General features: G+C 35.2%; 1 protein-coding gene across 9 annotated transcripts in view; it reads left to right on the top strand.

Annotated features, from left to right (window-relative positions):
* The window catches only part of Lar (tyrosine-protein phosphatase Lar), a 1,190,865-nt gene that overhangs the window by 594,461 nt on the left and 573,435 nt on the right, over positions 1 to 22,969 (top strand). The window contains exon 3 of one of the 9 annotated variants that reach the window (XM_067129396.1): positions 9,119 to 9,133. The exons of the other annotated variants lie outside the window; for them this stretch is intronic. Within the exon in view, the coding sequence (XP_066985497.1) occupies positions 9,119 to 9,133 (15 nt within the window). The remainder of the gene's footprint in view (positions 1 to 9,118; positions 9,134 to 22,969) is intronic. 9 annotated transcript variants of the gene reach the window in all.

The raw sequence follows: 22,969 nt of genomic DNA, 5'->3' as shown, positions 1-22,969 counted from the left end.
AAAGGCTCATTAGCAGATAGGTAGATTTAATTTTATGAACAGTGAATTCGGTAGTTAGGGATGCTTCACTTATTTATCAGCTAAAATATTTTGACAGAAACATGTGCCATAATTTCATAGATAGAAAAAAAATAAAGAGGTTATATACTTGATTAAATATAGGGAAAAATTAAACAGGGGATCTGTTCAAACTTATTGGAGACTTAGTAACGTGTAATGAGGAAAGTAAATCACCCAAAATTTAAAGAAGAAAATATAAAACTAAAATAGTTAAGGGAGAGGAGAAACCAGGTTAGCTTATTAATTACGAGGTCATAATGAAAATAATAGTGCTGGTAATTAGCTAATAGATAAATAGGAAAGTAGGTAATGTATTAATTAGTAAAAAGGAAACCGGGACAAGGTCGTCACTTTTTAATATGCAATGTGGCAACGGAGGCAACAAGTTTGCAGCCCAGTAAGGAAATGAAATGTATGTAAAGCATCTAATTATAAATTATTAGAAAAATGGAATGAGTGACAATCTATTAATTAGTTGAGAGTTGTAAAGATGAACAACAGGATCAGCAAATGGATAACCAATTAATTAAGAAAAAGGTAAAGTGGAAAGTGGGTATCTTATTAATTAGCTAAAAGGTAAAGAGCCCTTAAGTGCGACTGTTTGTTTTAACAGTCACTAGACCTCTCTCCTCCATAACTGCTCACTGTAAACATTTATCTGTCGGTGCACCTGCTAATTGGCACATTTCTCGCCACTCGTAAATGTAAGAGAAACGCTCTTAAACGCACGGAACGAGGGCGACAGATGGGGGGATAGGAAAAACGGGGCGAATAGAAGGGATAGTTTTATCTCTCTCTCTCTCTCTCTCTCTCTCTCTCTCTCTCTCTCTCGGCGCGCGTTACAAACTTTTTTTTATACGTATATACAACTCTTGACAAGGGGTGGGGTTAGGGTGAAAATAAAGTGTTCTGTCATGGCTATTACCTCTCTTTGTTTTATATTTATCAACACACGTTTTGAATTTTTTCCCGTAATCTGTCTCTCATGCCTGTTACGATTTATAGGGCTGCATGCATCGTAAAGCTATAGTTTAGGATTTATAGTTGATTTTTTGTTATTTTCTCTCTACCTTTTACCTGATTTGGTTAATACTTTTGTCTTATAATAATTTCGTCAACACCTCATGAGAAATGCTGAGAAAGTGTTTCAAATTAAATCTTACAGGACGCCTTGGAGGTGTGTGTATGCGTGTGTATGCATACATATATATATATATATATATATATATATATATATATATATATATATATATATATATATATATGCTGTATTTATGTATGTATGTATACATATATATATATATATATATATATATATATATATATATATATATATATGAATGTATGTATTGCAGCCTCAGCCCTTAATACGTTTTGTTAAAGAAAGGAAACCGAAATTGTTCCTGATCGGCTTTGATTGACCAATTTCTGATAGCAGGCCAAGAGGGTCAATAAACAAGAAGCCCGGAACGTTACTTCACTTCATTTACGTATGCATGATGATGTATATGTATGTATGTATATATATATATATATATATATATATATATATATATATATATATATATATATATATATGTTTAGTATGTAGCAACAAACGGATGATTGCTGGAGGTCTAAGAATAAGAAATCCAACTCATGCTTTCACAAACTTAGACCTCCTCGATTGACAGCTGGCAATTGCGTGGACGCATGCTCGACAACACTCCATCATTACCTCAGCTATGTTTAGTCGCAAGTAATTGCCGAGCGATGGTAAGGTGCGGTAATTGTTCACAATGGCGTTTATTGCCTCTGATTGATGTCGGGGGAAGGGCTGAATGTCCTGGCGTTCCAGCGGTACCGATCGGGGTCATTGTTAGCGGCGTGTGTTTACTTACGTTCGAAAACATATGATGATGGTGATGACGATGATGATGGTGATGATGACCAGTTCGTTCCGTTTTGCGTTCTTCCACTTGCATTCTCTTCCCTTGCCGAAAAAATTCTGTTTATAGCGTTGATTTGGGAGTGGTTTATGTTTTGTCATGTATCCAATCATTGTTTGAGTTTTGAGCTAAGAGTGCCTCTCTCTCTCTCTCTCTCTCTCTCTCTCTCTCTCTCTCTCTCTCTCCTTTTATTTGTTTTATTGAGTTTGCACTTTTGACCGTATCTTGATGAATAGGGAAGGTATTTTATTTGGTTGTTGAAGAATGTCTCTTTTATATTCCCGTGTATATTTGTTTTGGTCATAGGAATATGGCGTTTTGGATGTGTGTTGGATGTATGTATGTATTCCGTTTTTGTGTTCTTCATGCTTCCTTTTTTATCCAGATTTTTCTGGCATGCTGTCTGTCGTTTGTGCCTGTTCCATTTGCATTTCTCTAGTGATTGTAAGGACAAAAGGCCTTGCTCACCTTACTTCTATGGTGGTTCTATTTCTTGTTTTTAATCCGATTTGTCTTTTTTGACAAATTTTTTTGTTTTTGTGAAACGACAGATTTTATTCCATTTCATTGTAAAAAAACAAAAACAAAAGGATATTATAAAAATAGTTAAACCCATTTGTGCTTTCAGCTCGTTACGCTAATTTTACGTATTTCTTTTGTTTCTTGAAAGTGTATCTCAGCACTTTCATTCATACAGTTATTCCAGTTGATTTTGTGATTAGTATCGTTATTTTGCGGTTGGGATTATTTTCTTGTGTGATTTTGAAAGTAAAAGAACATAAATGGTTTTAGTCTGCAGACGGTCATTTTTATCTAATCTATTTAAAGCAGAACACTCCATCTACATACGTTCTCGGTACCCTCAGGAATACTTTCTTAGGGTATTGTCCTTCCAACAGCGTTATGATTCCTACATTTGTATCCTTTATATTTTTACCCTTTCTTTGTAAACTCATCTTTCTAATCTCTGTAATCTGTTCTTTCTTTCTAAACTCATCCTCTTATTCTTAACGTATCCCCTTATACCTTGTTTTAATATTTTACTCTTCCTTACCTGTTCAGTTTTTCTTTGTTTTGATAATCCTTCCTCAGTTCCACGCACTATTACTTAATTGTCTTCAAAAGATAAGTTACTGCAAAAATAGATGAATCAATGAAAAATAAAATACGTGCTTACTATTCTCATCCGTTCTTTTTTTCTGTCTTGTCTTGCTTTGTCGTATTTTCACTTGTCGTGTAGACTTCTCTTCCCATACTTCCTCCTCCTCCTCCTCCTCTCCTCCTCTCCCCTTGGGCACTTCCCTTTTACTTCCCACGTGACTGCGACCCTGAGAAAGCTGTCTGGATCTCACTTTAGGCCTCGGTCATGCCTAAGGTTGTTTCCCCGTTTTCTCAAGTAGGCTTTGAAGTTTGTCAGCCATCCAGATATGGGCGTGCCTCAAGGGGCCACCCTAATGTTTACCCTCACCGAGTCACCGTGTTGACATTTGACGTATACGTATGTTTACGGCCCTAGAACACTGTGTAATTGCTTTATTATGCAGGAAGCATTTTTTTCACGGAATTCAGAGGACCCACTCCTCACCCCCTCCCTCTAAACACTTTAGCCTTTCGTTGTCCTACTTCCTCTCTCTCTCTCTTTTTATATATGCTGTACTTTCATATAGATAGATAGGTTGATAGATATATTGTGTGTAATATCTATATTTATAACTATAATGACCACAGTGTAATTGCTATGTAATGCAAGAAGCCCATTTTTACGGTATCAAACATTCTCTCTCTCTCTCTCTCTCTCTCTCTCCTCTCTCTCTCTCTCTCTCTCTCTCTCTCTCTCTCTCTCTTATATCTGATCCATACTTCATACGCTTTATTTTTGTTTATTTTAAATAGATTTCCCTATTTGTCTATTTTTAATACTGCTTTTAGTGGTATTTTAACAGCATTTTTGACATAGCGGTCAGTCACATCCGAAAACGTGCTTGAAAACATACTTTTGGAATGTATGTAAATAGAAGGATATAGTAATTCGTAAGGCTTAGTATATATATATATATATATATATATATATATATATATATATATATATATATATATATATATATATATATATATATATATATATATATACATACATACAGGTATTATAAAGGGTTATTTCTTCATATTGGTTTTATCGGAAAAAAATCCCCGGGTTTTCTTTCTAACGTGAGTTATTGGTTTTTGTGATAATGTGAATGTACTTAAATATTCCGTGCAATTATTTATTGTTTCGTCATTGCAATTCAGGGACTCTTGCTCTTGCAACTCGAACACAACTTTCACAAGTAAGTGAAGTCGTTGACTGCTGTTGATTCACTTGCAGTAATTGATATTGTTTGTGCAATTATATGTCAACAGTCTCATTAAGCATATCTGGAACAATGGGAGTTGTTTTCGTAGTATTGCTCTAAGGCACTTGATTAGCGGTTCTCCGGAGCCTCTTCATTACTTGTAAGCGAATTATTCGGAAGGGCTTTAGGTGAAGATGCGGAGTTCATGTCTGCCATGTTGACCCAACCTTCTCTGCTTCATTCTTGAAGAGTTTTGGCGAAGGAGCTTCCTTGTTTAATTATCTTGATCCTTTTTTCTAGGAATTCGATTGGCTCCTCGATGAGGGGTTATTAGTTGATGTAAAAATGCTTTTCATTCCTGAATTCTAATGGGTATCGTTCAGAAAATTCTCTTTGATTTTGTAAATTATGCTTGCAATCTTAAAAGTACTAATACGAAGCAAGCTCTCTGAAATATTCAACTTTTTCCCTGATAAAGGTCAGGTCTGTAGCTCTCTTGAAGATATAATGGTTCTGAAAATAATGTGTAATAAAGATCAAGTATGCTAGTATTAACGGAACGGAGGGAAACAGAAGTGTAAGGTCTGCAGCTGTCTTGAAGAAATAATGGTTCTGAAAATAGAGTAGGTGAGAAGGTATTCGTGTGCAGAGAGGAACTTCCAAAAGACAAGGAATTGGGAATATGAGGTCGTTGGTAAGCTCTCCGAGGATTAGGAATGCCCGTCATTCTCAGATTAGTTTCAAGAAGATATTTGCCAGGTCTGGAATCATAACCTTTTGAATAGGGTGATATTATTCCTCTTAATGATTCAGAGGCGATTCTCTTCCCTCATAACTAATCAAGTTTCCATAACTAAGAAAGTTTTCTTCCGTACCCCTATAACGATGAGGGACCCCCCCCAAAAAAAAGTACTTATGCAGATATCAAAAAATCTAAATACCACGCTTGAATAGATCGCCGAGAAAGCCTTTCTTTATAGTTACTTATATGCCACCCGTTTAGCAATCATTATCATTTACCAAAACCAAACAAGAACTCTGAGTAGTGATGCATACATGAGAGATAAATCTTACTCGGTTTTTTCGCCAAGTAGCATACCAAAGTGAATAATTGAACCAGTGATATGTGAAGTAGATAGCACATCAAAATTCTTATAGTTTGATAATGTGATAAGTAGCAATTACAGTATGATCTGGGATGCATTAAGCTGGGTCACGCGGGTGACATTTTCTTGGAGCCTGATATGTAAGACTTAAACATACGTATTCACTGGGCTTTGGTATGACTCAGTTGACCTCATATCCTATAATCTCCTGTCTTTTGAAATTTGTTCCCTAAACATATGTAGTTGCGAACTACAATTGTGTGAAAGGGGATAAACATCTGAAATAAAATGTTTATGAGTTTTGTTTTTTTTTTTTTTTTTTTGTACATTTGTTGCATCAGAACTACAATTGTGTGAAAGGGGATAAATGTGGTATCTGAATTAAAATGCCTATGAGTTTTCTCTTTTTTTGCATTTGTATGGGCATCAGTAACCTTTACAGCATACAAGTTTTATTCTTTTCTCTCCAAAAATGTGAGGAAATTAAAATTTGACATCATTGACACACTTTGATAATGCACATACATACATAAATTACATATATATTTATATATATATATATATATATATATATATATATATATATATATATATATATATATATATATATATATATATATACATACAACCATACATACATATATATAGTATATATGTGTATATAATATATATATATAATATATACAATATATATATATATATATATATATATATATATATATATATATATATATATATATATATATTAGTCGATAATCAGAGGTTCCAAAATTTTAAAAAGAATTGAATTTGCAAAGAAAGACCAGACGTGTATCTGCTTCAAGAATAAATTGGGAAGGAAATAAAAATAAATGAAATGAAATATATGTCCGCCAAGTCACGTTTTGGCTTTTCTCACTCTTCGAGTAACTTTAAACGCTTTCCATCATTATTTCCACCGAGTCTTTTTCCTCGTTTTCGGTGCCGGCATATATGTGTGTAATAGGCAAATTAGATCTATTTTACCATTGTAAAAAGGAAAGATATTTTTGTAGTTCTGTTTCGTAAACAAATAAATTTAGATTTAAGACATTTTAGACTCCTTTTTTCCTATTATGTCAGTACTTTAATGTCAGCGTTTGAAAATTTTTTCACATCACTCATAATCTTTGATGGGTTAAATGAATATGTTTTTTTTCTTTCACAAGAAATGAAAAGTCTTGTTTCTCTCTATCTGCATACTTGGTCTTCATAATATTATGTAAATTACCACATTCTTCTTTTTCTTCTCATTTTTATTTTGATGCTTTACTCTGTGCGCTTTTTCGTTTTGGTAGACTCTCCGGTCCCTTTTTGGTTCGTACGTTGACTTCTCTTCTTTTTTATTTTTCATGCTTCGCCTATTGAATAATTGATGATGCACACTAGAAACTGAGTATATTTCTCTCTCTCTCTCTCTCTCTCTCTCTCTCTCTCTCTCTCTCTCTCTCTCTCTCTCTCTCTCTCTCCCCCCTTTATACCACATTGACTCTTGATTAACAAATGTGTTTAACTTTGACTCTTCTGGACCTTTTGATATATCTGAGATGGTGCACTGACGGATTAACCCAAAGTTGGAGGTGTGTTTGTGTGTTTGGTCGTGTGTTTTGGTGATTATCATTTATGTAAGTTATTAAACTTTTGGTTTGCTTTTTAATAATGACTTAGAGGTTGCTCGTGTTTTTTCTTTGGTTTTTATTCTGACTTTTTTTTTTATGAGTGGGCGTGTGGTGCCTTATAAATGGTGTACGGTGTATTCCACTGTGATGAATGAGGATCTTTTGTTTGGGATGGGAAGGTAGAATGGTGACGAGTTTGAAATTGTCAGTTGCTGAGAGCCTTTCACCAACGTACACTATTTTATATATATATATATATATATATATATATATATATATATATATATATATATATATATATATATATATATACACTTTATACATACATACATACATACACACACAAGCACATACATGTACAAAACATCATCTACAGTAGGGTTGACGAAGCTTTCGCGACGGCCGTGTCTTTAGGATGATATCGGATGGAAAGAGGCATTCGTGAAATGACAGGGAGAGAGAGAGAGAGAGAGAGAGAGAGAGAGAGAGGAACTGCTTGGGGCAGTTAGGTTTGAGGAGGTGGGGAAGGATATAGGTGGGGGGTGGAAGGGGGCGGAGCCGCTGGTGTTGCGTTTGGGTGTTTGTGTACCTGCTGCAGCTAAGTGAAGTGAAACAATTGAAGTGGATAAAGCCATGTCGACCAATTACCGGAACCCACGCTTCACTAAATGGTCTCGTTGGCGTCTTAAGCTCCAGAGAGATACGTCAATTTCTCTTCCTTGATGTGCTTTGTCTTCCCACATTGGTCGTTGTCCCTTCCTGCTCCTTACTCCTCATCTTCCTCTTCTCTTCTCTCTCACATGGCTTTCTCATCATAATCATGTTCTGACTGTTGCATTCTGTTTCCTATTTTTATAAGATGTTTATAATTATTATTATTATTATTATTATTATTATTATTATTATTATTATTATTATTATTATTTCCGAGGTCTTTATTTCTTGGTGTTCTGTACACTTGACTCATACTCTCACACACACACATTTAGTAATAGATTATATATACAATCTATGCGATCACCTTTATTTTAGAGATTTTATAGGTACGCCACATTCAAATATTGTTTCATTGCATATAGTGTTAGCCTATTATTTAATATTGTTTTTGTTATAGCACAACCTAATGAATATCTAATTATAATTATAATTATAACTATAACTGAATGTGTATTGTTCAGATTTCCTGTCAAGGGTTGAAGGTAGGGATATTATTGTGTGGGAGCTAGTTATTTATGATTATTCATCATTGTAAGTTGTCTTTTGCGATGTTTGTTTTGAAGTATATTTTGAATTATTATTTTCCTATCAGTTTGATTTCTTTAGGCTACCAACAAAATGCTCCTTCATTTTATGGTGTACTACAATTTTCAAGGAACACTGTTTGTTTGAATAACTTATGCCACGTTTCGGTAATGGTGTTATTGCCAAAATAGTGTCTGTTCCTTATTTAATTTACTGCGATTTGTTGTTCAACTTTTCCATTGTTATTATTTTCTTGTTTTTTAACTAATATTCGTGTCAATTAAGTTTAAAAAATCAATTTTTTGGCGTGTAGTATTATTATTGTCCTATTTTCCATATTGCTTTAGAAAAAACTTCCTTGGATTCCCTCTGTGGATTATCATTCATACATTCCCTGTGTTTCACATCTGCCCATTTTTTAACCCGGCATTTTCGTCAGTCTTTGTTAGTTCCCTCTTTGCTAGAATAGCAAATTCCTCGTTTTATAAAGATTCCAGAATTTAATTCGGTTTTATGTAGCTTCCCTTATGTTAAACTAAATACTGTCCACTTTCCATTAGTTTCTCTTTGGTTATATTAAAGTTTATTTGAAAGGTAAAATAAAAATCTAGTCGAATTTCATTGGCTTCCGCTCTCTGTTGATAAACTTGTTTTTCCTTTTTCGGTTGGTCTTGCTTTTGAGTTGAAATTTATTGAACGTTATTATTTATCTATTCCCCTCGTCCTGCCTACATTTTTACTTATGATTTTTGTCCTCTATCACTTCTGTGTCACATCCCTTTATTATAATTATTTTCTTTATTTTATTACAGATGATTTGGAGCCAGGTACGATGACACGGAAATTTTGAGTTGTATGTTTAAGTTTCATCACTAAGGTAATTTGAGTTCGTTCTTCTACTAGTACAACTGTACTACTAACAAAACTTCCACGACTCTTGTTACTTCTTACTTCTAGTAGAGTAAACCCATTTTTATCTTCTGGAGTTTTTAAGAAAAGATATTTTATTGGCTTTAAGAATTCCGTTGTTTTCTACGCAAGCACTGGAAGGAACCTTCACAAACATGTATTGTAATGGTATCCTTTTAGGATTCAATAAGTTTTTTAAAATAAGTTCTTACAATGTGTGAATGCGTAATTTTATTTGAATGAATGAGTAGCCTTAGACATGCTGTTACTGTTTAGACGCCAAGTTGATTTTTATAATTAATCATCATTCACTCAGTCTGGCCCCGTGGAATATCAAGAAAGGTTCATAAAAAGCTAAAATCCATATGTATATAAATATATGTATTGTTTATATTTATAATATGTCTGTGCACGTGCGTTCATTCTCTGTTTTAGTTAATAAGTCAAAACTAAGATTAAATGGCGCCGGAAGTAATGGTTAAAATGCAGTTGAAAATAGGTGAGGAAAAATTTGTCTGGAGTTGAATTGTAAGTCTTGAGTGTCATAAGGGCAAGGTAAACACCTATGAGAAAGAAGGGACTTGAACAAACTAGAAAAAATCCTCTCTCTCTCTCTCTCTCTCTCTCTCTCTCTCTCTCTCTCTCTCTCTCTCTCTCTCTCTCTCTCTCTCTCTCTCTCTTTTACACACACACTTTTGTAAGTCCGAAGCCGCTGGTCTTTTGTTGTGAATATTTCCATTTTATTAAGTTTTGAAGGAAGTTTGATTAGAGGAATTTAGGTCAAGGATTTCGTTTTCCAATTGAAGGTTACGTCGTTTGTAACGCCTTGTGAAGACTTCCATAATAAGTTTTAACTAAGTTCTTGTGCATCCGAAGTTCGCTTTCGAATCGACTCCTTGAAGATGAATGGCATACCTTGAAACATTTCGACAGATGGTAAGCGAATCTCTCTCTCTCTCTCTCTCTCTCTCTCTCTCTCTCTCTCTCTCTCTCTCTCTCTCTCTCTCTCTCTCTCTCTCTCTCTCAGTTGTTATACGCACACCAATATATTTATATTGAGAGACTATTGTAATTTTATGATTTTAGTAAATGAGAACCTTACAGAGAGGGTACAAATTCAATGGTATAGAAAGTTTTCATGTTTTAGGGTATAAATGTTTGTGTACGTTTCATGAAGTGTGTGTGATTCATATTATCCTGTCATTAATATCTTGTAGATCCTTTGCCTTGCCATTATCCGTTTCACAGGAAAATTGTGTAGATCATTTTTCCAGTAGTATTCTGGCAGTTAAATTTGCATCACCCAAAATTAACAAATTTACGATCACGTGTACCCATTGCTCCACCCTTTCCCCTCTTTTTCCCCTCCCCGTCTCCCTCCCCTTCCCCTGTCTCTCTCCCTATATTTCTCTTTTCCAGTGCTCTTCGCTTGGGAATAAACATTGCTGGAGATTTAGGGGGCAATGACCCCCTATATATTTTGATGAAATTTCACGCGATCCATTTTGGTTACCAGGGGGCCTTACGTACATCTAAATGTTTTCTCGCTGGTCTGTCCATCTCGCGTTTTAATCCCACCATTTTGCTAAAATGTTTGGTGTTGGAATGCCTGCGGGGAACGCGCATTTAAGCCCCATACATAAACCTTGATTGTTAATGGGCTCCCCCTCTGTTTGGACTTTCATATTTATCATTTAAGTGAATTGTTAATTATGGCATTATTGTAGGGGGTTTCTTCCATGTTGTTCACTTAAGTTAGAATGTGCTTTAAAAACGTGGATAAAAATAAATTTCACAATATAATTCTGTGATGCAAGGAAATATATGCATTGCATTTTTTGTTGTAATAATGAATGACATAGGTCCATCATATTTTGACCGAATATTCAGACTGCAGTTCTTGTTAACGTGTTCGCAGTGTGACAAGGCACCCGATTAGATAAGTTTAACAGCTCAGTACTTGAGTGGATGACCACCAAGAGATTGCAGGATGCCCTCGACATGGGAGCCCCGCAAGTATGTATGGGACGGGGGATGGGGGCTTGCAACCTCACCCCAAAAAACTTGCTGAAAGCTCGGGGTGTAGAACAATATGGAATCACCTTCACTGGGAGAAAAAGGTGTAGATATATGTATATATGTATATATATATATATATATATATATATATATATATATATATATATATGTATATATATATATATATATATATATATATATATATATATATATATATATATATATATATATATATATATATATATATATATATATATATAATATGATGGCTCAGATGTCAAAGTCACTGTTTGTGTCCTGCCGGTGATGAAGCACTTATATAAAGATAAAGGTATGAGAAAGACACTTTTGTATACAAAAACAGGTGAATTGTTAAGTAACGATCTGACATTTACATTGGGTTCTTGGTAAATGAACAGTTGATTTCGCTGAGAAGGATGTTTAGGTACGTTTATGTTGTCTGCAATTTTACCTTGCAGTGATTCCCCTCCTCCGCCTCCTCCTCCCTCTCCTCCTCCTCCTCCACCCACTCTTTTCTTGGAAAAAGTTTTTAACGTTTTGTTACTGTAGTCGTTAATAGCGTTTCTCTCTCGCATGTGACGGCAAAGTTTTCTAGCTACTTGTCTAATTTATGTCATCTGCCATAATAAAGAAATTAAAAAAGATAAACTTATCCCATATCTTTCGCAATAAAAGCTCGTGCTCTTACACAAGCAATTGGTCCTTTCCCCCTCCCCCCCTCCCTTCCAGACCTGCGACCTGCTGGTGGTGGTGGTACAGAATTTAGGATATGTTTGTTATATCGCATCAAGTTTTATTTTCTATTTTTTGTACCATTCCCATTTCCCCCCCTCTCTCTCTCTCTCTCTCTCTCTCTCTCTCTCTCTCTCTCTCTGGAAAGAGGTAGCCAGCAGGAGGGAAACTTTTTGAGGGCTTTCAACTTCTTTGTTTCATCGCGGAAATAATAGGGTTGTTTCTGTAGATGTTTGTTTTTCTCTCCCTTTTCTGTTTTTGGGGTGTGCGATAAGACGTTTTTGTGGCACCACGCTAAATCGAAGTGGAAGTGAATTTAGGATTGGTAAGAAAATATCGGCGAGGGATTCTTCTTCTTCTTCTTCTTCTTCTTCTTCTTCTTCTTCTTCTTCTGAGAGAGAGAGAGAGAGAAGGAGAGAACGAATCTTGTGCAGAAAAAGGTATAGGAAAAGGCACTGACTTTTGCTAACAAGATAATATAGAATTAGGAGGGAACGCAGGCGTTTTTCATCTGAGACAGTCCGCTGTGTTGTATCTTTAGATTCTTAAGTCCTTGCTTTCTTATCGCCGTGAAAAGAAAGATGTGGATTTGGATATACTGATGTTTTTACTTTCAAAGATAATATATTTGGGCAATAGTTTATAAAGTTATCTCCGCAAAATAATCAGCATTAGCCCTATGGTTCAAAAGCGTTTGCTATAAGTGTGGCTGTTCAGTAGTGTCTAAAGGTCCCGATTCTAGATTTGTTCCATTGATCGTATTTTCATCGTCATGAGTACACATGGATATGTGTATGAAAGGAAATTATTGTTTGGTAAAAGAATATTTTGGGCGAAGACAAATTTGTTTGTTAGGAAAAGGGAGAGGGGGTTCGAAATTTGTTTGAAAAAGATAGAATACCAGTTTTGACATATTTGTGGTAAGGGAGATGAGAATATAAGAATAATGGTGTTGGTGGAAGCAAGGGACTAACACTTGACCTTTGTTTCTGGAGGATGACCTGAAATTAAGGCAAAGTTTATAACGGGAACACTCGGAGGGACAGCCGCATTGAAGTACTCCAACTTTTGTTTTCAGTGAAGTCGATCTATGAACATGAAAGGTATTAAGAAGAATAATAAAGATAATGTGAAGTTATAAAACTGATGGTTGCGAAGACTGAAGTTGTCATCGTCGTTAGGTATTCCTGAGAGAGAGAGAGAGAGAGAGAGAGAGTCAGAAATTCTGTGTTAAAGGTGAGACATTCTTGAGTATCGCGGTGTCTGAAACCATATTTGCAGTGAGAGACAGAGAGAGAAATCCCTTCCCTGTGAGAAACACTATTGTCCAAGATTGAAACAATTGCATTACCATTTCCTGCCGTTGGAGCGAAGCTATTTGAACATGTTGGCTCACCCTAGCGTCGCAATATAGCATACCCCTTGCCTCTTAGTGACTGACCGCCAACCATTGTTTTAAGGATTTGCTGGAATACGTAAGGATTTCTCCTGTGCTGAGAGCTTCTCATATTGCCATGCCTTTGCGGTTACTGTTCTGCCATCTTTGCCTGCGAGTGGGCGTGTGTATGTGTGCGATGCTATATCGTTGCATATTTTGTGATGTATATTAGGGTGCATTATTTGATCGTGTGCGTGACAACTGTTTTTGGCAGTGTGTGTATGTATATATATATATATATATATATATATATATATATATATATATATATATATATATATATATATATATAATTGACAGACTCACAGACAGTATTATAATTTATATATGAATATATATATATATATATATATATATATATTATAATATTATATATATATATATGCTCAAGTTTTTGTATATTCAGAGGTAATATTTATGCGTAAACGAACCACTCTTGGTCTGAAACTGATAAAATATTCTTGGATGCTTCCGTCTCCTTACTGGAGAAATATTGAAGAAAAGAATTAAGTGAATTATCTATCGAACCATTACTAAAAATAGCCTGTAAATTAGTATAATTGGTAGGTTGGGTGGTATCGGAATAAGGTGGTCGAGGCATATCCATTTTTACTTTATGAATAGATTTAACCCTAAATAAGGATAATTGCCCACTCTTCACCTCTCCTCCTCGTAAGAAGGTTGACTTCACTTTCCTTCTCTTCATTACCTCTCTTCTTAACCTCTCCTTTTCTTCACATTCCTCCTCCTCGAGCTTCTCCTCCCACAGAGACCTTAACCTCTCCTCATTTTACTCATCCACCCCTTCCTAAATCATAATACTGCCCCATCCCCCCACCCCAGTATAATTTAACTCTCCGCCCATATCTGATTAAAGTATAAAACTGCAGGGTTTCTCAGTGCTGTATTCATAGGTAATAATATTGATTGGTTATAGCAGGATATTCTTCTCATAAAAGAGGATAATTCACAGATTTATTGCTCTTAATTGAATATTTCTGTAAGGTGGTGCGTGCCTTGATAGTAATTCGCCGTTTAAACTTTTAAAACCTATTATATTTGAGTGCATACTATTTTGGTATGTTATGTTTGTCTTCATTTGTGGCTGTTCGTATGTGTGTGCGTATATCCGTATTTTTATGTACTGTTTGTTATTTGCATTTTTATGCTGGTCACTGCCAGAATCATTGCGCTTCTAATAGAGACATTGAGAGGTTAAGTTCTAAAAATGATAGTGCCTGCTTTTCAGTTTTCTCCGTATTTTTCTCTTTGATGTCCTTCATTTCCTGCTGTTTGCTTTTCTGACCGCAAAAGTAGGTTGGTCATCGCACTGTTATGACTTCATTATCAGTCATTTTTCCTTGCTTCTTCCGCATTTTCAGTCTAACATCTCTCACTATCAAAGATGAGCTATTGATTTCTGTGCTCGGTTCTTTTTTCCGTTGTCAGGAGCTGCCAGAGTGATTACATACTCTAAAATATTTATGAGTCTGGTCTTGCATTATGGCTGAGAGCGCAGTCAGTCAGACAGCAGGGTGACCTGTTGACAACTTGCAGTGAAATATTTCGTTTCGCGTGAACTTTGTTCGCCTTACCTCTGACCTTCATAAAGGTCATGCAAGCATAGATCATGTTCACGAATATTTATGCACGTTTATACACACACATGATGTGTACAGTATATCATGTCATATAACATATATATATATATATATATATATATATATATATATATATATATATATATATATATATATATATATATATACTGTTTATATATGTGTGTGTATGTATAAACATATATACATACGTACATACATACATACATACGGAACAGAAATTTTAGCCATTCTAAACCCAAATGGAACTCACGGTGTAGATTTCTTGTTGCAATTTTAGTGGTGGAAGCATGCTTAAGTCTCAGTATTTTATTTTTTGATTAAGTACATTTCTCTCTCTCTCTCTCTCTCTCTCTCTCTCTCTCTCTCTCTCTCTCTCTCTCTCTCTCTCTCTCTCTCTCTCTCATTTCTGCGGAGAGGAATCTTTTATATCTACGTGCGAAAGGAAAATAAATTGGAGCTTGTATTACATTTAACTGGAAAAGAAATGTATGAAATGTTGTATTATACGTTTTACCCAACAGCATTATATTAGCTTACTTACACAGATGGAGAAGAAAAATGCATTTGTTTCTCTTTTTATATAATTATCACGCAATAGATTTTCTCGAAGACTCTTATTTGATTAAGAAAAAATATCAATCAGTTTTGGTTCAGTATGTTATTAACTGAAATATTATTGAATATATTTAGTAGCCACTAAACTTGAAAGGGAATTTTGTAAGATTTTATGCAAAAAATTTGTACTTAGTTGCTGTTAGTTTTATTTTTTATTTATGGGAAGAAAGGCTTTTCCCGTCGTTGGCGCTTGAAGCAAAAGACATTGGATTAGTCACAACATTCGCACAAAAATGCTCCACCTCAGGTCTCATTCCTACTTGAGTTTTGTTCCCGGCTTCTTTTCCGTTTTCATGTGTTCTGGTTACTCATACATTCTAGCTCCTCTCTCCTTCCTTCCTTTCCCCATTTCTTTTTCCCCCTCGTCTGCCGTGCTGACCTCTCTTCCCTTCTGAATTCCTCTTTTCACTCATTTCCCCTCGTCGTTTCCATTCCTTCACTCTGTCGTTTTTCTCCTCTTCTTCCTCTTTTACTGCAGTCTTTTCCTTCTATTTCTCTCGGCCTTTTTATTTATGTTTTCTGTCATTCATAAGAATGCGAATAGGGAAAAGAAATTAATGAATTAATTAATAGAATCTAAAAATTTAACCAACTTCTACATTTTCTGGGTGATTCTTAGTGGTTTCTTTGAGCTATTAATTTTTAGGACCCCTTCCGTCCTCAGAATCATACTGGTTGGCGCCTGGGAGGGTTTAGGAATAGGTTACAGGTGTCGACGGTTAATTACGATTCCTGTCCTGCTACTAGACATTTTTTCATAATATTTTGAACAGTTGATTCTTATGCTTTTTTTTCTGTATTCTCAGCTGTTGCCAGTTAGACGTACAACAATATCCAGTGCGGGACTCTTGATTATAAGTTATAATTAATTAAATGGCCTTTGTTCTTCCTTTTGAAATTTCATATTTTTTTAACAATTTTGTGCTCCATATTTAGTTTTTTCGAAGTTCTTATAATGTTTACCTTGTTGCATAACCGCCATTCTTCACTGTTAAGCCTCCGCAACTCTTTCCCGTCAGGTTTTGTCCTTTTCATAATCCATTCCCTTCATGGTTAGGCCCTTTCTGCGACCTTTCATTCGCGATTAAGACTCAGTTCTTTATGTTCTCTCGTCTTAACGGACTACTTTCGTGTTTTGTACACTTACTGATCCGCTCTCTTTGTTATCCTTCCTTAAAACTTTCGTTCTTAAAAAGGTCATCATGTTTTAGGACACATGCTGATCTCTCTCTTCCGTCGTTATCTCTCTTTGTAGCTAAGTCTACTGTATTCTTGTTTCACTTATTACATGAATAAGTCTCTTCTTTGAAGCATCACTTTTAGTATTGCGTCTGTCTCTAAACCATTCCATTATTGCATAGTTTCCTTGTAGAAGGTCCCACCTTTTGTTTACTAAAGGTGTGAGCTTTGAGCCTTCATATGGAATGTACTCGGACTAGTCGTTTGAGCGAAGGCAGTTTAAGTGAAGTCGTGTTGAGCGGTGAATCAAGAGCTAAAGCAAGATTGAGCGGAATAAAAGTAACTTTGAAACCATTAAAATTACTGTTTTTCATGGGAAAATTTGTTGTAAACTTAAATGAAAAAGTAGCCTATTTGAGTGAAATAAAATTTAGTTAAAATTCCAATCCGGTAATTTAGCGATGTTAAAGTAGTTTATGAACGAACAATTAAAAAGATTATTTTATGCAGGAAAATTTATTCAAAAAATTTGTTATGCTCTTAAATAACAAGTATTTAATGAGTAAAATAAGAATTAGTTTGAAAATGCAATCCGGTTATGAATGAGGCCACAGTGATATTTTATGGGCAGTATCATATATACCAGAATAATGTTAATTACAAAGTTTATCGATTCATTGTCTGAGTTAACCAATATTTGGTTTCAAAAACACCGACCGTTTATGAAAAAGGTCTTACTTAGGTTTATATGAAGTGGTTCTGAGGGAAAAGTATTCCGATTTCTTCTCGATACAGCGATGTGCCGGGCTTTATCTTTATATATTATATACTAGCTGACCAACCCAGCGCTGCCCGGGAAAACTCTGAAGGACTCAGAAAAATTTTCTTGCACCTCCTTGTACTGACTGTCCCCTTTTATCCATATATTACTGTCCTGATTGTCCCATTTGCCCAAGTATTACTGTAATGACTGTCCCATGTATCCAGTCATTACTGTGGTGGCTGTCCCTTTTATCCAGGTATTACTGTGGTGACTGGTCCTGTTATCCAGGTATTACACTATTGGCTTTCCCATGTATCCAATTATTACTGTGCTGACTGTCCCTTTTATCCAGGTATTACTGTTCTGACTGTCCTGTTTATCCATGTATTACGTACTACCTGTCGCATTCATCCAGGTATTACTGTGCTGACTGTCTATTCAGTTTTTATCCAGACTGTCCTTTTACACAGATGCTACCAGTGGACCATTTGGCCAAATTTCATACTGTCTGTCCCTGTTATCCAGGTTTCATGCTGACTGCATTATATGCTACCAGCAGACAGAAAACTGATTTCAAAGAAACTTCGGCGCATTTTTTCTTGTTTTCTTCACAGAAAACTCGATTGCTCAAAAAACTTTTTTTACTTGTTTTCTTCTAGTTCCGATTTTTTCGAAAGTTTTTATATGTCAAGTTGATAAGAAGCCGTTTGTAAGCGGTTCAATTCATTTGAAGTTATTAAATTTATTTGCTGACTGCAGTTAGATACAAGGCAGCACATATACGGATATACATTATATGTGTGTGTGTGATCAATTATGATTTATTCGTAAGCTATACTTGCTCATGTGGAATTAATTGATTAGCTCGTGACGGCTTATTTCATGATCCGAGAGTTCTCGGATGTTCTGATTAGATGCAGAACGCTATTTTCAAGGTAACGAAATCTTTTAGTTTTTATTCGTGACAGTGTTATTTGTGAAGTTTTATTCGCGTAGAATTACTTCATTCTTCAATTATGATTCATTGTTAGCGATGATAGTTTCCCAATTAAAAATTACTAAAATTACATTACGCTTTTCACCTTTCATATTATTATTTTTTTGTACATTGTAGAATTAACGAATATTCAGACATACTGGTACTATATATATATATATATATATATATATATATATATATATATATATATATATATATATATATATATTATATATATATATATATATATGTGTGTGTAATTGTGTGTGTATATATATATATATATATATATATATATATATATATATATATATATATATATATATATATATATATATATATATATATATATATATATATATATATATATATACATACATACATATATATATATACACACATATATATATATATACACACACATATATATATACTGTATATGTATGTATATATATATATATATATATATATATATATATATATATATATGTATATATAACATAGATCATTATTTACGGGATGCTTATGACACCTCATCCCCAAGGAAATGGATTCACTACTTCGGCAGGCTGCCGTTAGTGCATTGCGCTCTAAACGGTTGTTTCCACATTGAAGAAACCTGCTAACTTTGAAGAGCGTCGCTGATTAGTTCACGGCCCTCTTCTTACTTCGAAGCTATCTTTACACATGGCGTGATTTTGCCAACTCCCCTTCCCTTTAGTGTTTCCGCTTAGAAACAGTCATCTCCTGCGTTTCAAGGTGCGTTGTGTGTAGGTGTCGGCAAGGTCCTTCAAATATACAGTTCCTCGTTGGACGGGTTGGTATCGTTCTCTACTAGCACTCTGCTGGGCCCGCGTTCGATTCTCCGAACGGCAATGAAGAAGTAGAGGAATTTATTTCTGGTGATAAAAATTCATTTCTCGTTATAATGTGGTTCGGATTCCACAATAAGCTGTAAGTCTCGTTGCTAGGTAACCAATTGGTTCTTAGCCACGTAAAATACATCTAATCCTTCAGGCCAGCCCTAGGAGAGCTGGTAATCAGCTCAGTGGTCTGGTTGAACTAAGGTATACTTACTTTTGCCTTCAAATATACTAATATATGTAACGGACATTGGGTGTTGGTTCGACTCCAGGACTCAGGCGTGTTCTATGCTCCCTAGTCCAATGTTCAGTTCATTCTTCCATACCGTCTGCAGGTTGTAAATGAAGTGTCTTTTGAAAGAAAGGTAACTTCACCTTTTCCCAGGGTCGTTTTTACACTTCCGATTTATTTCGATATATACGTCTTCTCAACCATCAAAGCATATTTCTGTTTTTCTCACAGCAGTGCTTTACCCTAAGAGCCATTGCCGCAACTCCGCTGTCTCAGTCCCCCTCCCGGCCTTTCCCGACCTGCCACTGCCTTAGGCAGAAGACAGGTAAGCGGGGGTTTCTGGCCCCGTGGGAATAGCATAGCTTAGTGGACCCTGTCCTCGCTTAGACATGTACCGGACAGTGCGCTCCTAGTGGTAATAGCGTTATCGAGACATCCTCATAGAGAATTCGACGAGAGTTGAGAATTATATATGTTTGTCTGAGATTTCATCGTTCACTTGTAATTTTTCTCAGAATTTGTTTCCTGCGATTCTTACTCCCAGATGTGTTTATTTTCTGGTTATATATATATATATATATATATATATATATATATATATATATATATATATATATATATGTATGTGTGTGTGTGTGTGTGTGTGTGTGTGTCTAGGTATGTGTTATAACATGTGTGTGCGCACATCAACACACCAAGAAGTGAGTGAGTCATGGTCAGATATTGTAATTTTGTCCAAAGGCATTCATTTCTACGTCAGAGTTGATATTATGAGAGTGGAGTTTCTTTTTGGGCTTTATTTTGCTTTTAAAGAAAAAAGACTGGAATGTTTTTCAAGCTCGAGAGAAAAACGTTGGTGGAGCGTGCAGGCATAAGAATCAATTCATGCCCATTTAGTATTTGTAGCATGTGATAAAAGCACCTGTCATTGTCATAACGCCTGGCTCACCGGCGGCAACGATCGTTCAGCGGGAATTCATAATGAAGTTGAGTCCAGATTTAAATTTCAAATAAAGCCTAATCCCTGCCCCCCCCCTCAACCCATCTCCCTTCCCCTTCCCACTTTCCTTTCTCCCTCTTCCTCCCCCCGCCCGTCCTCCTCCCTGACTCAGAATCTGGCAAATTGGATAATTCGGGAGGGCCGCGATATACGTTTTATTTTGTTCCATGACACCCGATGGTGAATAATCGGGTGCATTATACAGCACAGACAGGCTTTCAAAATTCAAAGCTTCTGTTCATGATGACTTTTTGGTATGCTAATTGTAAAGACCTACGGTATCTGCTTTTTCATTTTCTTTGTAAATGTAAAGTAGTTTTGGATGTTTGTTGCGCTTGTGCGCTACACTGGAATTTTTGCTTGTGGTGCATGATGTGGTTTGTGTAGTTTCTGAATGTTGGAGTTATGCTTCCCGACCTCATTTTGAAGACTAGTCCATGGGCGCCTACCTCACTAATAAAGAACCTGTTTATAATGTTTTATTTCTAATTTTGGACCTCTTCGTTAGCGAGTTTCATAGTTTTATTGGTACTAGTCAGGATATTAAATTTGTCTGGAAATGGGCTTAGAAGCGTCGCTGCATCAAACTTTTATCTCAAGATTGTTAAAAGGGGACTTATTGTTTTCCTGTACAGGTTCTGATTTTAAGGATGACCCCATTATCGGCGATTGGAAAAATTATTCTTTGAAGTCATAAAATCCTTAAGTTGTATATTTTTTTTTTTCGGTGTAACCAGTAACCAAGGTAATGAAATTTTTATTCCTGTAAATCAGATCTTCCGTTGACATTTCAGAAATTAGTCGTACATTTTTCATGGGTTTTTGTCGATTTTAGTATCATTTTCTGATCTATGACCAGTGTTGGAGATGATTGTGATCATCAAATAACAACCTTGAAGATTTTTTGTTCAAGGTTTCACCGTAGATCCTCTAAATTATTGTCGTTCTTGCCGCAGTTCGATGAGTTAGTGGAGTTACCAGACATGTATGAAAGGGGATAATTGTTTGGGCCTGTTCAGTATGCATGCCATGAGTGCGTGAAATAGGCTATGGTCACTCCTTGTCATAAACTGATAAATTCTTGCTTTCGAGGACGCCTGCTGGGCTTTGGAGAATATACCTTGTCATTCTCCTTCCCTCTCATCGTACATTTCATTTGCTTGTGTTTCTGTCCTTCTTCTAATTTTTGTGGTTAACTTGAGGAGTTGTCTTCTTATTTTATTTTTAATTACTTGTTTATTATTATTTATTCGTTTGGTGCCTTAAGACCAACACCCCTTCCAGTACTGTTCTGTTTTATTCACGGCCCTTCAGTATATCTGATATGCGTAAGTCCATAGTGCTTGCTGCGTATTTACTTTGTCCATAAACATTTTACTTTGTAAATTATTGGTTAGTTTTGCTTTTTCTTTGTTGTTTAGACTGTTGTATTTATTGTATTGAAAGATTTAAAAAATATTTTAACATATATGGGGACTTTGATGTATTAACTTTTGAGTTGTTGTTAGTAGCGAAGGCAGGTAATGGGTAGCTGAAAGCCATGCACTAGCGTTAACTCATTCAATTCTGTGCATATAGTTTTTTTTCTATGGAGGTCTGTTTATGTAACGTAGGTAACATGAATGCGAGTGAACTGTAAAATCGATGAGCATGGAATACCTTCAAACATTTTTAGCTTGTTGCTTGTGGTTTTTCAAAATGAAATGTATTTTTACATCTCTATCAACAGTTTTGATTTGGTATTTTTTGTATTTTCAATTTTTTTACTTATATTTTGGAAATAAAGATTTTACAGTATGTACATCACTTCTGTCATTTGTATTGTCATCATCAGATTACTTTTTGTAACCTTTCATCTGGCATCAATCATGATTTTTCATAATTATGTTTAAGCTGATGTTTTACAAGGCTTGAATTATTTTTAACCACTTCTGTGGTTGTATGGATTATTATTATTATTATTATTATTATTATTATTATTATTATTATTATTATTATTATTATTATTATTATTAAAGCTGAAATAATAATACTTTCGTTTCTATAATTGTTATTATTTGTTTTGTTACCTGGGAACCGTAATATCTTCGCCATTATCATTTTTATTATCTTCGCAGGATGCTCGGAATCTGCTTTCCCTGCCTTGCAGTTCAAGTTTCTCGTTAATGCTTTTTGTTCGCTCTTCAACTTTCCGCTTTCACTCTCTCTCTCTCTCTCTCTCTCTCTCTCTCTCTCTCTCTCTCTCTCTCTCACATAATGTGTTATGGAGTCAGGATGGTGTTAGGCATCTC

Source organism: Macrobrachium rosenbergii, chromosome 3 (assembly GCF_040412425.1).
Source record: "Macrobrachium rosenbergii isolate ZJJX-2024 chromosome 3, ASM4041242v1, whole genome shotgun sequence".
Lineage (NCBI taxonomy): Eukaryota > Metazoa > Arthropoda > Malacostraca > Decapoda > Palaemonidae > Macrobrachium > Macrobrachium rosenbergii.
Note: the sequence above shows the minus strand (reverse complement) of the source record. Positions and strands in the feature narration are given on the sequence as shown.